The 13,140-nt window shown below is 36.0% G+C and overlaps 1 protein-coding gene across 1 annotated transcript in view; it reads right to left on the reverse strand.

Moving 5' to 3' along the window:
• LOC131531861 (alpha-2,8-sialyltransferase 8E-like) overlaps positions 1–9,050 on the reverse strand; it is a 29,172-nt gene extending 20,122 nt beyond the window's left edge. The window contains exon 1 of the mRNA XM_058762981.1: positions 8,935–9,050. Coding sequence (XP_058618964.1) covers positions 8,935–9,047 — 113 coding nt within the window. The 5' untranslated portion in view covers positions 9,048–9,050. The remainder of the gene's footprint in view (positions 1–8,934) is intronic.
• Between the last annotated feature and the right edge of the window lie 4,090 nt (positions 9,051–13,140).

Raw genomic sequence — 13,140 nt, forward strand, 5'->3', positions numbered from 1 at the left:
AATATTCTAATTTTCTGAGATACTGAATTTGGGATTTTCCTTAGTTATCAGTTATAATCATCAAAATTAAAAGAAATAAACATTTGAAATATATCAGTCTGTGTGTAATGAATGAATATAATATACAAGTTTCACTTTTTGAATGGAATTAGTGAAATAAATCAACTTTTTGATGATATTCTAATTATATGACCAGCACCTGTATATGTATATGTATATGTATATGTATATATATATATAAAACTTAGGCCTACTGGTAAATTGCTGCTAAAAACTGGTCAGGGAAGTATATAAATCTGAACATTATTTTATTGTCAAAACACTGCACATAAATACATATATTTTTTTGCAAACAAATGATCAAAAAGTAGGCTAAATGAAAACTTTAGAATCTAAACTGGGAATTGATAAGAATTGAAATCAATAAGCAGAATCGGAATGGATAAAATTCAAACAATACCCAACCTTAGCCACATGTTGTGAAATTCACTGATTTCTGAGCATTTTATGAACATTGATCAGTTGATGGCAAAATTCAAAAAGACGGTTCTTTGGTGCAACGTGCACACCCATGGCCATACTGAGAAAGTGTTACAGTTTTTTGAAGAGACTAAAGATTTGTTTTCTTTTCAATGTTTACTTTGTTTGTCTAAAATTAAACATATCATAGACTTCAATATCTCTTTGAAAAAGAACTTTGTAACTTTTAAACAAGTATTAAAATGAGTTCAGTGAAGCTGAAGGATTGTTAAATAAAAAAAAATAAATAAACATGATTATCTTCATTCAGTTGTTCCATTTCAATAGGTTTTGTAACATTAAAAACTCTTAATTCCAAAGATAATACAAGCTATTAAGTGTATTCAGTTGGTTGCATTAGTGGCATAAGGTATTGTAAGTATACAACAATGCGACAATAAAACAATGCATTAACTTTTTACTTTTGATACTTAAGTGCTTTTAAAAACATGTACTTCCGTACTTTTACTTAAAGTCTGTGTAAAGAGAATTGTTTCTAAACACATTACAAATGTTAGAAATGTATTGCTGAAACACATTACAAAGACTCTGAACTATGTAGTACTGAATTGTGGAGTTAAACAGTTTTTCACCAATTCTATGTTCAGGATTTATTACAGGGGCTAAAATGGTGGCTCGATGAAGCAATGGAGCCACCGAGCGTGGCCCCGCCCCTAACACTATAATAACTATGTTGAGAGGTCAAGTTCTTAGTTCTTCTTTTTGAATATCTGTGATGTTAGATAAACAGATTCTAGGCAGGGACAGTTCTAGGGTGAATGGATACCTGGGTCTTAGCCCAGAGACATCAATATGTGGCAGAATACATACAATTTAAAAACATGGAGCGTTCACAATTCGCATCTAAAAACGCATGGAAACCATAGACTGTATAAAAACATGGATGTAGTGTCCGTGACGTCACCCGTAGGTTTCTGTAAAGCATTTTTGAAGCCTAAAGTGGGCGGAGCCGACCGCCGCCATCTTGGCAAGCGCGTCACCACGCGTCACTCCCTGATAATCGAAAATGGGCAAAAAGGGAGATACAAAAAGGTGGCACATGGGTGGAGCTCGTTGCTGAAACCAAGCCCACCTAGCTCGCCAGTGGTGACAGCAGCGGCAATCGGCCCGTCGCTCAACTGGCCACGCTCTTAATTATGCAGAACTTTAAGGGTCAATATAATTTAAACAGATGAGTTCTAAAAAAAAATCACCCCCCCCTCACAGTTGTCATGAAGGGCAAAATTAGCTATATAGACCAAAATCATTTTTTGCACCAGGCTGTAAACGTGTTTTTTTTCTGCTATAAAGTTGGGCATTTTAACATGGGGAGTCTATGGGATTGACTCCCTTTTGCAGCCAGCCTCCAGCGGCCAGTCGATGAATTGCAGTTTTAGTCACATCCGTGTTGGCTTCACGAGAGAGAGCGGGAGGTTGCCGCTTGCATAGATATAATATACGTAGACGCCTCATGACATGCTGGAATGTAATCCAGTGTCGCCGCCATATTGGTTGGGTCTCCTCACTCTAGGCTAGCTAGAGTCAACGGAGAGCGAGCAATTTATGCCCGTATTTTGTGCAGTTTACTGTTGCAATAACCCGCGCAGATACCAGATCGCGTGGGATTACCTTTCACAAGTAAGATTGAACAATAATTTTGGTTATTTTACCATTTATAATATTATGTAATCGTAACTAACGTTACTTACGTGTAACATTATTACAGCAGGAACTGGTACTCTCTCTCATTATCTCTTGCTGTTTTTTTTTTCTGTTCTTCAACTTTCAGAGGATGTGTTCTTACTCGGGGAGCACATCATTTCATGCTTGTGTCATTTGTGGTCAGTGGCGCCAGCAAGGAGGAGGAAAAGAGGAAACATGACAGCGGTAAGTTAAGTGATGGAGATTTTGCCTGGGGCCCCCACTTCATCTTGGTTCGCCTGCAGGTGTATGGTTGTACGCACTGTGCGTACCATGAGCGCTCAGACTGACCTGGGATTTGCCCCGCAAACATTTCAGCAGTAAATTATAGCCGTATTTCTATCGACTGAACCCTGCCATTAATAATGAACGTATCGGTCTTTTGCATGCCAAAGTCCATTTCTGCTTATAAACAGGTCAGGTTAGACTACCACAATTAATTTGTAGCCTGTTTTACAAATGAGAATACAACAAAAGTCATGACAATGTTTTACATTCAAGCTACCCGTGAAATGTATAGTGAAAATTTCTTTAAAATCATCTGGAATGCAATAAAGTAATTTTTACAGCTGTTTTTAAAGCATTTTGCTGCATGGATTAAAAAATAGGCGGTCACTCTTTATATTAGGTGGCCTTAACTACTATGTACTTACATCAAAAAATAAGTACAATGTACTTATTGTGGTCATATTGTATTGCAAAACACTATTGCTGCTATTGAGGTGGGATACGGGTAAGGTTAGGGACAGGTTTGGTGGTATGGGTAAGTTTAAGGGTGGGTTAAGGTGTAAGGGATGGGTCAACAGTGTAATTATAAATGTAATTACAGAAATTAATTACATATGTAATTACATATAGGTATTTTTTAAAATATAAGTACAATGTAAGAACACAATAAGTGCATTGTACCAAATTATTAATTTAAATGTAAGTACATAGTAGTTAAGGCCACCTAATATAAAGTGGGACCAAATAGGCTAATAAATAATTCACATATCATGCAGACAAAATTACGTTGCAGAAAACCCTTTAAATGTTAAGGAATTAAGGACAGAGCAACGTAAAAATCAGAAAAAAATATAACCGGGCCTGTTTTAGGCTTTTCCTTATTTTTATATTTTGGATGGTGATGAAAAATGACATGCCATCTCCTCATTGAACGTGCCTTTAGAGAGAAATGCATCTTTACGGATTACATAATGAAAGAGTTTTTATTTTCGATTTGAATTATTTCGTTTTAAAGTAGTAATTTAAAGCTTTCTATAGATATATTTATCATATTTGTGACTCAATTCGTTGAGTTTCATCATTGTGAAGCGCTCCTGTTCAAGACGAGACGGCAAGCCTATCCTCTCTTTTCCTATTTATTTTAATAAAAGCACAACGTTTTTTTTATATTGTGAATGCACACAAATAAAAGTAGACCCTTTACAGTTCCGAATCATGTATTACTCTTACCTTTGTGAGCAAACATTATGGCGTATTTTAAGTTGTTTCCACTATTATTTTAAGTTCTTTTCACATGAGTGTGTGTGTGTGTGTGTGTGTGTGTGTGTGTGTTTGAGTGTGTGCGTGAGAGAGAGAGAGAGAAATAAATTCAAATGAACAATCAAACTTGTTTCTTTATTAAAATATAAAATTCATTCATTTATCAATATGCCATAGCCTACCATATGTCTTTGTTAAAGAGCATAATACAAAGTCTTTTAGCATGAAAGCACGTATTTTTCAATGTGTGACAGCGTCCTGTATCATAACTAAATTTCTGCAGTTTGTAACAAACCAAACCGTGCGAAAATCCGGTAAAAATTCGGGTTGTTATTATGATTATTGTAGTTGGGGATACACATTCCTCAATAGAAATTAATGCAGGGGGGGGGGCGCATTGGAGACCCATCCAAGATGGCGGCCGCGCTGTACGTCAGCTCCAGGCAGCGTCAGTCTATGAGGCGTCTACGTGTATTATATCTATGGCCGGCCGCTTCTCTTCTCTTCTTTCAAAGCACACCGGAGCTTGTGCTCTCGTGGTGTTTGCCGTTGCTAAGCAACCATGAGCCGCGCTCTCCTTGAAGACGAGAAGGTTTCAATTCACTGCAGCGCTGACTCGCGTCTACAATTAAATAACGAACTTGCACGCTCAAACATGTATGGCTGTGTAAATCCAATTAAGCTACCAGAGGTAGCATCAGTAGCATCCATTCAGGTTGTAGTGGTATTTTACAGTTGAGAGAAACGGCCGCTCTCCCGCGAGTGGGCGTGGTTTCAGCGCCGACAGCAGACACGCCCCCCAGCGTTTGAGAGCAGAGTCCTGCTTATTTTTCAAAGATTTTGATAACTTATTTTAGTTATTTGGCGGGGTTTTTTATCATTCAAATTTGGCTGGGTGGTTAATAACACATTTTTCTGTTGTGTGACAAACTCAGAGCACATATTTTAATATCACACGGGCTTTAAGTAAAAATCTGTCTTTACAACTTTCACTTGTAGTGGAGTAGAATTTGACCAGTGGTATCTGTACTTTCACTCAAGTAAGGAAGTTGTGTACTTTGTCTGCCTCTGCTTGTAACACTGATTCCAGGTATCCTGAGAGGATGGGCAATATAATTTATTTTATTACATTTCCTGAATCCAAACAAAACAGAGCAAAATGTCCCTAGGTATTCAACCCCAATACACATGAAGACAAAAACGTTCATTTTCTGGTTGTCATACACTCATTAAGTTACAATCTGCTCAAGCAGAACTTCAATGTTATCTTGTGCTTTAGAAAGGTATTTATGGCTAAAACTAGCTAACGTTAAAGTCATAGACTGTAAAAAAAAAAAATGGACATAGTTTCCGTGACGTCACTCGTAGGTTTCTGAAGAACATTTTTGAAGCCTAAAGTGGGCGGAGCCGACCGCCGCCATCTTGGAAACGCGTCACTCCCGGATAATCGAAAATGGGCAAAAAGGCGGGACGTGGGTGAAGCTGAGCTGAAACCACGCCCCTCTATATTGACAGCAGTGCTGCCGTGCAAAGACAAAACACCATAACTTCGTTTTTGGTCGAAAATGAGTTATTGATCATTTTGGGACATTATGAACTTTATCATGTGTTTATCATGGAGAAAAGCCCGGAGAAACCAAGGTAGAACACAATATAACATCAGTTACAGCTCTTTGATTTTGTTTTTGAACGCTCAAATTAAGTTACGGTGCTCTGCATTTGTTTGCATTTGTTCGTCTGTGCCAGCCTGGAGTTACACGCTATTCTGACTTTGTTTAACTTTCCAATAAAGTCTGCCAAGTTTCAATTACGGTGTAACTTGTGTACTTTATACATCTGTCGGCATTTCATTAGACAAACAAATTAGATCGCGATCTAACAAACTGCTCCATATAACAAAGCACTGTAAGCAATAACGATTCGATAACTTGGCAACAATAATTAATCGTAAATAATCTTTAAAGTGTTTTTATATATATATATATATATATATATATATATATATATATAATGCAGATTATTCACTCCGTGTCAGTCTGGGGCTGCACACTTCTGTGCGTGATCCTCAAATGCCGTGACAGCGTATCACACATAAAATCAATATGTTCGCAATTTAATCATTTTCCTTCCTTTTCTTGTAAGCCGACAAAATCCATTGCAATGAACGCCACCGGAGATGTTTAATTCACAATCATTCGGAGCATTATCCCTGCTGGCGTTCACATCAATCCACAAGTCGTTCTTAAACTATTTTAATTCAGTTCGATGTAAAAACAATAGGCTAAGTGTCGACTGCCTTTAATGTTAGCGAACATTGCAAATAAATTGGTTGCAAAACGGTATCCACTCACGTTTAACTATTTGTCTGGTTGTTATGGTCAGAAAAAAAAAAAAAGAATCACATTTCTAGATGTTATAGCCTAGCCAATGATCACTAGATTTTATCCATATGTTACTAAAATGATTCTGTAAGTGGTGATCAGCACCCAAATATTATTTATAATGTGGAAGTTACTGCCTTTTGCCTTGGCGTGACATCTCACTTTTTGCAGACAGTGCAAAAGCAGAGTACAATATCAATATAGCGGTAAAAATCAAGTTAGTGAGTCCATGCTGACTGTTCTCGCGTGTTTGTCTGAGGGAGCAACAATAACTAAGGGGGGCGGGGCTTACCGATAGGTCAATTGCCTGTTACAGTTGATCATTTGTTCACATTTTGAAGGACAATTATGATTATAAATGTTAATGTTAGTTCTAAATAATCACAGAAACTTATAATTAGTTTAAAAAATAATCAAGTCAAATATAAGCTATATTAAACTCTTGTCCACCACTGACAAAAATTTAGAGATTTTAAATATCTTCAACTACTTTTTATCATTCTTTAATCTATTTTCAATGCTTTGTGCGCACTGTTTTCATTTAATAGTAAAGAATATTACAATACAATACAAAACAAAACATCTAAATATGCTAATTGATACAGTTCAGTTGTCAGTGTGACGTGTTGAAATGACAGAGATATTACTTAATATTACGCTAAATATTATATATATATATATATATATATATACACACACACACACACACACACACAAACACCTAAGAAGGGCCGAAGAAGGGGGTACATTTATATATTGCATTATAAATGTACCAAATCCTTGTTATTGTACTAAATAAAGTGTGTATGATTGTACATTTTACATCCTAGTCTACATTTTAATATTAGAAACCATTAGTATTAGATTCCAGAGCCTATTTATTAAGACTCTGGATAATTGATTTTTACAATAGAGATCACAGTTCTCCTAAGATTCTGAAGCAAAACATTAGACAGATACAAAATAATATGTAGGCTAATTCACTTAGGTTTCTTACAAAAATGTTTTATTTAAATGAGTGTAAAATGTTATAAATGAGCCTATTAAAATAAAAATATGTAAAAATTATTTGAAATAAATGAACTTGTTTCGTTTTTGAACGAATCTCTTGATTGAATGAATTGGACATCAGATACTTTTTAACTGCCACCTTTCGCTTCTGGTATAATGTAACATTTATAATCGGGGCGGTGCCAGAGAATTTTAAATGCAGGTGCTCAGGGGATGCTAGATCAATGACAGGGGGAGCTGGGCAATAGTAATGACCAAAATAGGTTATTTTTATTATTATATTAATAATAAAATCGCTGTAGGTGCATTTCAAGTATTTATGAGGAGTGTAGGATTAGGCCTATTATCGCGCTTAATTTATGACATGGGGGCGCCCGCGCAATCTTTTTTTTTTTTTTTTTTCCTGCGGAAAGAACTTAAAATGCTTATTCATTTTTGGAAGTGCTTTTCTGTCGTCTCATGCAGTCTCTGTGGATGGAGCGCGTCGCAACAATGAACCGGCTCACAGACATAAACTAAACTGAAACAAATCTATAGACTGCTTGAAATGTCTACTACAAACTAATTCAAATAAAAAACAAATCTTCTCTAATTATGTAGTCAGTATGAAAATGTGCAGGTCCGTTAGCCTACTGTGGAGATGGAGAGTCAGTGCCGACGTTTGCAGCCGACACTAACTGAGAAAGCACTAGTTTAGTAATAAATAATTAAAATGTCTTTTTTCCCCGCTGCATTCATAATTATTACTTTTGCCGGTGTTTTTCAGAAAGCTTTATGAGCGCGCTTGAGCGCGGAATATAGGCTATAATACGCCTAAATGCTTTTTAAAAGGTGGTTTAGTAGGTTATTATATTAATCTATTTAATATAAACGTTCGACTAGTTTACTAGAAAAATCTGGGGCTGGCCTAGCCTACTTGGCACAAGGAACCGATCCATTTTTTAAATAAAATGCTGTGACATTACGAAATGTACGACTGAAAATCACGTCACGTAGTATTTCATTGCACGAGTTATGCATGTGTAAGTAGACAAATGTTATTGTATTATTTAATCTTTCTTAAACTATGGTCTTTTTAGGGGTGCTGGAGCACCAGCTAGCCCTAGCACCGCCCATTACAATCAACATCAGTTCCAAAGGTCAGTTTCTGATTTTGAACTCGGCTGCCGCAACATCAGAGTCTATATCCGGACTATAAACTTTTATCCCAATACTTTCATTATTATTTAATGTTTGCAACACAGAAATGTAGCCTACTGTGTAGACTGTTTGTAAAGCTGTTTCAAACATAAAGTTTATTTTAGCGCTGCTTTCTCTGGATCAGCGGCGGCGCGAAAGCAGGTTTAAATATTCCGATGTGATTGTGAGTGTGTTTAAAGATTGAGTGTGTTTAAATCGAGATCGCGATCGTTTAATGAGTAATCAATATGAGCCTGTATAGCCTATGTATTTTTGTATGTCATAATTTGTACCAGACACAAAAGTTACCCGGGCCCAGGCCCGGGCGGCCCCCCCCGCTTCCGCGATCCGTATATATATATATATATATATATATATATATATATATATATATATATATATATATATATATATATATATGCAAGATTAGACAAAATTAGTTTCTCAAGGCATTACAGAGTCTGTTGTCATGTCATATAAAACAGGGTGTGATCCTTTTTATGCATTTTAGCATTTTATTTATCCGTTGTAGTCATATGTATAAACACATGTATAAACATCTTATGTAATTAACTCTCTAGCTGCTGTACATAATGCAATATACATAAGTCTATATACCATTAGTAATAAAAATATGATAAAGTCTCTTCCTTACCCAGAGATGTTACGCTCCCTGATGTAGTAGAACAAAATCACGCAATTCAATATTAAAATAACGGTCAGCAGCTTCAAGATCCATTTAATATTTGCCATATTCATCTGTAACATTGACTTCAGTGCAGCGAAGGACAGGTTTCAGAGAGAGAAAGAGCGAGTGAGGGAGGATTCTTGCCTCTCACCTTGTTGGTTTCAGTGTAGCAGAAATGGGAGGGCTCAACTGAATACGCTTGACCGTAAATAGCACATTCTGTGCAAACTGAATTTAGTCTTCTAAAAACTAATACAAATAACACCCCTATGAATCATAAATGCTCCTTCACTTTTTTGTGATCTGGTGGCAAATCAAGGTGAAAATATATGTAATCTGTCCTGTCATTCGGTAATGCTGCTCATCTTGTTTGGACAGGGGTTTATATGCCAGTCCTAGACGTCTAAGCAAAAACTTGTCAGTGGGCCCAGGATCAGACACACTTTCAGACTGGGAAATCTCACACTCATCCAGGCCATCCTATACATCCAGACTGGGAAATCACATAAAAACGTCTAAGGTGTTTTCCTTTTCTTCATTTCCCCCAATATCTCTGTCTCTTGTGTGTGTACTGTTTTCTTGTTGCTGTCACTTCTTCACCAGCTGTTCTACTGTTATGAACAGGATTGTTTTCACCTTGTTGCAAAACAACCACATGAATGTTATTTATCTTAAAATGACGTAAATACCCAAGATTTAACAAACATTTATTTCATACAAATACATTAAAACAAATTTTCTAAAGGGCCTGTTTTTTTTTTCTTTTTTCTAAAATGCTCTAAAAATACAATACATTTAAAGAAAAATCCCAATACTGAACACACTATTGCATTATTAGACTATGACTCATATTTTTGTGTTGCTGTCTGCTCTAGCGCCTAAACTATAAATCCAAATCCAAAATATCTGTGTGCTAAATGTAGTAATGTAACTTTACAATAGATAATAATTATGTCCTTTAGCATACAGTATTCTGACTTTTGATAATAATGGGGTGCTACTGATAGCCTAACAGTTGCTAGCAGTTTAAAGAGAAAATATTTTCGGCCATACCAAAATGACTTGTGTTTTTTACAAATCTCTGCAACAAAGTCCAAATCAAGTCAAGGTTCAAGTAATTTATTTATTTATTTTTATTTTATTTTTTTTGCCTTAAGTGCATCTCGAAAAGCCACAAACCTGTAATAACATTGGTCTGTTTTCACATAAACCTATTGTATGAATTAGGAAGACAAATATAGCGTATATGAGTCCTGTGGACTAGTCTACTGCATGGATCGCGGAAGCGGGGGGGCCGCCCGGGCCTGGGCCCGGGTAACTTTTGGGTCTGGTACAAATTATGACATACAAAAATACAGGCTCATATTGATTACTCATTAAAAGATCGCGATCTCGATTCAAACACACTCAATCTTATTGCTATGTCGATGAGATCATGTCTATTAAACTATTGAAATCACAATCACATCGGAATATTTAAACCTGCTTTCGCGCCGCCGCTGATCCAGAGAAAGCAGCGCTGAAAATAAACTTTATGTTTGAAACAGCTTTACAAACAGTCTACACAGTAGGCTACATTTCTGTGTTGCAAACATTAAATAATAATGAAAGTATTGGGATAAAAGTTTATAGTCCGGATATAGACTCTGATGTTGCGGCAGCCGAGTTCAAAATCAGAAACTGACCTTTGGAACTGATGTTGATTGTAATGGGCGGTGCTAGGGCTAGCTGGTGCTCCAGCACCCCTAAAAAGACCATAGTTTAAGAAAGATTAAATAATACAATAACATTTGTCTACTTACACATGCATAACTCGTGCAATGAAATACTACGTGACGTGATTTTCAGTCGTACATTTCGTAATGTCACAGCATTTTATTTAAAAAATGGATCGGTTCCTTGTGCCAAGTAGGCTAGGCCAGCCCCAGATTTTTCTAGTAAACTAGTCGAACGTTTATATTAAATAGATTAATATAATAACCTACTAAACCACCTTTTAAAAAGCATTTAGGCGTATTATAGCCTATATTCCGCGCTCAAGCGCGCTCATAAAGCTTTCTGAAAAACACCGGCAAAAGTAATAATTATGAATGCAGCGGGGAAAAAAGACATTTTAATTATTTATTACTAAACTAGTGCTTTCTCAGTTAGTGTCGGCTGCAAACGTCGGCACTGACTCTCCATCTCCACAGTAGGCTAACGGACCTGCACATTTTCATACTGACTACATAATTAGAGAAGATTTGTTTTTTATTTGAATTAGTTTGTAGTAGACATTTCAAGCAGTCTATAGATTTGTTTCAGTTTAGTTTATGTCTGTGAGCCGGTTCATTGTTGCGACGCGCTCCATCCACAGAGACTGCATGAGACGACAGAAAAGCACTTCCAAAAATGAATAAGCATTTTAAGTTCTTTCCGCAGGAAAAAAAAAAAAAAAAAAGATTGCGCGGGCGCCCCCATGTCATAAATTAAGCGCGATAATAGGCCTAATCCTACACTCCTCATAAATACTTGAAATGCACCTACAGCGATTTTATTATTAATATAATAATAAAAATAACCTATTCTGGTCATTACTATTGCCCAGCTCCCCCTGTCATTGATCTAGCATCCCCTGAGCACCTGCATTTAAAATTCTCTGGCACCGCCCCGATTATAAATGTTACATTATACCAGAAGCGAAAGGTGGCAGTTAAAAGTATCTGATGTCCAATTCATTCAATCAAGAGATTCGTTCAAAAACGAAACAAGTTCATTTATTTCAAATAATTTTTACATATTTTTATTTTAATAGGCTCATTTATAACATTTTACACTCATTTAAATAAAACATTTTTGTAAGAAACCTAAGTGAATTAGCCTACATATTATTTTGTATCTGTCTAATGTTTTGCTTCAGAATCTTAGGAGAACTGTGATCTCTATTGTAAAAATCAATTATCCAGAGTCTTAATAAATAGGCTCTGGAATCTAATACTAACGGTTTCTAATATTAAAATGTAGACTACACTGTAAAAAAAATCCGTAAAAATACAGTACAATATACCGTAATAATTTGAAGGAATTTTCCGTATTTGGTTTTTACAGGTGTTTTTCCGGTGCTTGAGCAGACGCCATTATTCCCAGAGAGAGTCTCGGTAAAAATTTCATTTTAAAGTCGGATTTCGGGTTTGAGGAACCGTGTTTACACTTCCGTGGTAAATTATATTTTGTTAATGTAACAAACTGTAACGTTAACTTAGTTGTCTTCCTTCCCAGATAGCAAACTGACATAGAATCAACGTCGATTTTTGGTTGTAACGGTCAGTATCGATCGTCAATCAAATTTCGATGTTGAATCAATTTGGTCGGTACATCAGAACGTTATTACGTCGAAAATAAAACATCGATTCAACGTCGAAACCACGTTGGCTTATCAACCGACACAGCCGACGCATCTGATCGAAATCATAACGTCTGATACAGGTTGAAAATTGGTCAGAGGAATCAGAGATCTGCGCCTGCACTCTCACAGAGAGGAACAGGCCTGTAACTGTACCCGGGTAACTAAAACATATTTTTATTTCTCTAAATATTAGCGGAAGATGAAAGTTTTAAACAATGAATGACAAAACATTTTAACTCGAGCTTTGTCGAATGTTTTGTTATTTTTTTCTGCAGTCATTTTTTACACCGCTGGCATATATAGCCTACCCTATAAATTATAAAAATTAATTTATTTTTCCTTATTTTTCTTCATTACACCTCTTGTTTGGTTTTATTTCATATAATTGCACGTTAAAAATAATTTACTTTGTTATGCAGACGCAAAACGTGAAACTGCAGTTTTATTCGCAGCTCTATTTATAGCATTTACATAAATATTTGTAAGATATAATCAGCATATTTTCTTAACCTGTTTTGTATCTTAATTATTTAAACCATGAATTAAAACAAGTTTTTATAACGACATAATCTTGATCAACAACTAATGATAAATAGCGGCATCGGTCCATTGTCATTTTTAAACTCAAATAGCTTCAGTTTTAAGTTATAACTGCATCTGTCTCGGGTGTAGACTGGTGAATTATGTTAATAAACCTATAAATGTGTTCTAGTAGGCCTGGCCCATTCAGTGAATTGTGCGGAGTGTGGAATGCAGGACGGGGCGGCCGCGAGATCACTTGCATTTTT

The sequence above is a fragment of the Onychostoma macrolepis genome, chromosome 23 (assembly GCF_012432095.1).
Source record: "Onychostoma macrolepis isolate SWU-2019 chromosome 23, ASM1243209v1, whole genome shotgun sequence".
NCBI lineage: Eukaryota > Metazoa > Chordata > Actinopteri > Cypriniformes > Cyprinidae > Onychostoma > Onychostoma macrolepis.